The following is a 3875-nucleotide window of genomic DNA, read 5'->3' on the forward strand; positions in this document are numbered from 1 at the left end:
CTCGGACACGCAACTCCTGTGCGACTCCCCCAGCCAGACGGGCCGGCAGCCGGTCATGGTGGGTAGGGGGCAGGGAGGCTGCCGGAGCAGCCTGGGGCGGGGGTGCGGGTCAGCTTACGGCGCCTGTCTCTGCAGGTGCTGGTGGGCGGCCTGGAGTTCTGGCTGGGCACCCTGCACATCACAGCCAAAAATAGGACCGAGTCCGTGGCTGAGAAGATGCTCACCAACTGGTTCACCTTCCTGCTGCACAAGTTTCTGAAGGTGCGTGCGCTCGAAGGGCAGGCGGGGGGCGAGGGGACGTGAGGAAGCAGCCGGCCGCAGGCGGGCGGCAAGCTGTGTCCCGGCCCTGGCTGCAGGAGTGCGCCGGGGAGCCGCTCTTCATGCTCTACTGCGCCATCAAGCAGCAGATGGAGAAGGGCCCCATCGACGCCATCACAGGCGAGGCGCGCTACTCCCTGAGCGAGGACAAGCTCATCCGCCAGCAGATCGACTACAAGACGCTGGTGAGCGGGGGTCCAGGTGCGCAGGGTAGCGGGCCTGAGGGGAAGCCTCACCCAGGACCCACCCTGTGGTCCCCCTCGCCCTCAGACCCTGCACTGCGTGTGCCCGGAGAGCGAGGGCAGCGCTCAGGTCCCGGTGAAGGTTCTCAATTGTGACAGTATCACCCAGGCCAAAGACAAGCTGCTAGATGCTGTGTACAAGGGCATCCCCTACTCTCAGCGTCCCAGAGCTGAGGACATGGACCTAGGTGAGGCCCCTGCCCTCTCCTCCTGGGCCCCCCCACCTCCTGTGGCCACGTTACCTTGGCTGGCGTTCACTCTCCCCACCTGAGCTCTGTCCTCTGAGGGCAGTGGGCCCAGGGTCCCAGGGCTCGTGGAGCAGGACCTCAGAGCTGCCTGTGGCCCGCAGAGTGGCGCCAGGGCCGCATGGCCCGCATCATTCTCCAGGACGAGGATGTCACCACCAAAATCGAGTGTGACTGGAAGAGGGTCAACTCACTGGCCCACTACCAGGTGAGGAGCCGGAGGTCCCCTCACGCCCAGGGCCCTTGTGAGCCATGGCCCTGCCCCGAGGCCACAGGAGTAGGGGTCCCGGCCCCTCCCCTCTCTGGCCCCCGCGCCACAGGCCCCCCTTGGGTAGCCGCCTCACACGTGCCCTGCCGGGCCAGGGCAGGCGGTGGCTCGGGCCCCTTGGCTTCTCGGCCTCCTGCATCACCCCCTTCTCTGTCTCTGGGATTTGCAGGTGACAGATGGTTCCTTGGTGGCACTGGTGCCCAAACAAGTGTCAGCCTACAACATGGCCAACTCCTTCACCTTCACCCGCTCTCTCAGCCGTTATGGTAGGCGTCCTCGGTGTGGGGTCTCTGCTGGCCCCGTGCCCTGCAAGGCTGTGTCGGCCATCGTGGGGAACCCGCAGCCCCACCCCGTCTGAGCAGCCAGCCTGGCTCTGGCGGTTCCCCCTGGACCCTGCTCTCAGGAGGTCTCTAGTTCCTTAGAGCCTAGAAGTGCAGTGGGCCCGTGAGAGCAGACGGACCCCCTCGGCCTGCAGGGCTCCCGGGATGGAGGGGAGCGAGAGCCACGGCGATGGCTGGTGCGGCCCCACTGGCCTAAGGGGCACACCACCCTCTGCCCCAGAGAGCTTGCTCCGCACGGCCAGCAGCCCTGACAGCCTCCGCTCTCGGGCACCCATGATCACGCCCGACCAGGAGACGGGCACCAAGCTGTGGCACCTGGTGAAGAACCACGACCACGCCGACCACCGAGAGGGAGACCGAGGCAGCAAGATGGTCTCGGAGATCTACCTGACGCGGCTGCTGGCCACCAAGGTGTGGGCCTGCCCTGCGCCACCCTGGCCTTAGTGCACGTGCCTTGTAGCCTGGCCTTGGCCCTGGGGTTGGCCTGGGCTGCCTGGGGAAGGGGCCACTGGATTGTTCCGATCCCAAGGGACTTACTTGCTCAACGCTTTTGCCACGGGAACTGCCACCCTGAGGTCGAGGCCAAGCTTGTCTGAGGGGTGGTGGCTGAGCAGGGAAGCCCTGCTCGTTGTCAAGCCTCTCCGTCCCCATCTGTCCTGCCGTGGGGACGTCCCGCCCTGGCTCCCCGTCAGCCGGTGTCCTTGCTGCGCCCCCGCAGGGCACACTGCAGAAGTTTGTGGACGACCTCTTCGAGACCGTGTTCAGCACGGCGCACCGGGGCTCGGCCCTGCCCCTGGCCATCAAGTACATGTTCGACTTCCTGGACGAGCAGGCCGACCAGCGGCAGATCGGCGATCCCGACGTGCGCCACACCTGGAAGAGCAACTGGTACTGCCGTGCACCGGCCCGCGGGCGGGGGCGTGAGGAGGCTTGGCTGGGGCTCGGGGACCACGGTCAGGATGCCGGCGGGGGCTTGGCTGGTCACCCTGGCAGGAGAGGACAGCGGCCTGGCACTGATGGTGCCGCCGAGCACAGAGAACAAGTGCGTGTGATTCCGCAGGCGGGCTCTGCCAGGGCTTTGGGCGTCTGGGATGTGGGTAGTGTGGCCAGCGCCCAGAGGTGCCCTTGGCCCTGCTGCTCACCTGGTGATACCGCTGACACAGGGCAGAGGTAACCAGAAGCCCGGTCCCGGGGTTAGCCTTGCGAGGGGGGCGCGTTGAAACTCACTGAGGACGGAAGACCGTCCACCCTGACTTCTCACTGCTTGAAGTCAGGCAGAAAATTAAAGAAGAGGCTGCTAGCTCTCAGTGTGTCACTCTCGCCGCCTGTGGGCCTGCGGAGGTGAGCGCGGATGGGAGGGTGTGTGCAGGGAGATGGCGGAGCTGCGGGCCTTTGTCCCTCTGTCCAGCCTGCCCCTGCGCTTCTGGGTGAACGTGATCAAGAACCCGCAGTTCGTCTTCGACATCCACAAGAGCAGCATCACGGACGCCTGCCTGTCGGTGGTGGCCCAGACCTTCATGGACTCCTGCTCGACGTCCGAGCACCGCCTGGGCAAGGACTCGCCCTCCAACAAGCTGCTCTACGCCAAGGACATCCCCAGCTACAAGAGCTGGGTGGAGAGGTGGGCCCCAGTGTGTGGGGAGGCGGGGCTGGGACCCCAGGGGACGCGGCTGCTGGGCGAGGGAAGAAGGCCTGGAGGCTGGCCTGGCAGCCGGGGCAGGGGCTTTGGCTTCTGTGGCGCCTGCTGGCACGACCTCCTCGGGGCCCCAACAGGTACTACCGGGACATCGCCAAGATGGCGTCCATCAGTGACCAGGACATGGACGCGTACCTGGTGGAGCAGTCCCGTCTCCATGCCAGTGACTTCAACGTCCTGAGCGCGCTCAGTGAGCTCTATTTCTACGTTACCAAGTACCGCCAGGAGGTGCGTGCCACCCCCTCGGGCCCCTGCTCTTTGGCTCTGAGGGTACAGCTGGTGGCAGAGGCAGGGGCGTGGTGGGGGCCAGCGAGCCCAGCTCTTGGACTCCTCACAGTTCCTCCCCCAGCCAGGCCCTTAAGGTGGCACAGGTGACACGCTCTGTAGATGCTGGGATTCGAGGGACCCAGTAGAGAAGCCACTGGCTGGAGCGCAAAGTTCTGGTCCGGCAGAAGTTAGGGGCTGGGAGCACACGGAGGGCTGGGTTGACGGGCTGGGGCCAAAGGTAGGCGCGGTCAGCCCGCCTGCCCGGTTTGTGGCTGGAGAGTCAGGGAAGACAGATGCGCCGGCTCCAGGGTTGGATTGCTGGCTGGAGAAGAAGAGGGGGGACCGGCTGCAGAGTCTGAGGAGGCTCGGGAGGGGCCCCCGAGTGCCAGACGGGTCCCGGAACACGCGTGAGGACCCCCCCCCAACCCCGCCCTGGGCGTCAGGGAGGAGGGAGCGATGGGCTCTGTCGGGTGCTGCCCACCGTCACGGAAGGTGAGG

The 3875-nt window shown here is 66.2% G+C and overlaps 1 protein-coding gene across 1 annotated transcript in view; it reads left to right on the top strand.

Annotated features, from left to right (window-relative positions):
* The window catches only part of PLXNA3 (plexin A3), a 10171-nt gene extending 6686 nt beyond the window's left edge, over positions 1-3485 (top strand). The window contains exons 19-28 of the mRNA XM_024746201.1: positions 2-58; positions 136-261; positions 357-503; positions 589-748; positions 910-1013; positions 1243-1339; positions 1635-1825; positions 2133-2302; positions 2823-3035; positions 3188-3485. Of these exons, the coding sequence (XP_024601969.1) occupies positions 2-58; positions 136-261; positions 357-503; positions 589-748; positions 910-1013; positions 1243-1339; positions 1635-1825; positions 2133-2302; positions 2823-3035; positions 3188-3485 (1563 nt within the window). The remainder of the gene's footprint in view (position 1; positions 59-135; positions 262-356; positions 504-588; positions 749-909; positions 1014-1242; positions 1340-1634; positions 1826-2132; positions 2303-2822; positions 3036-3187) is intronic.
* The last annotated feature ends 390 nt before the right edge of the window (positions 3486-3875 follow it).

The sequence above is a fragment of the Neophocaena asiaeorientalis genome, unplaced genomic scaffold (genome assembly GCF_003031525.2).
Source record: "Neophocaena asiaeorientalis asiaeorientalis breed wild unplaced genomic scaffold, Neophocaena_asiaeorientalis_V1.1 scaffold2579, whole genome shotgun sequence".
NCBI lineage: Eukaryota > Metazoa > Chordata > Mammalia > Artiodactyla > Phocoenidae > Neophocaena > Neophocaena asiaeorientalis.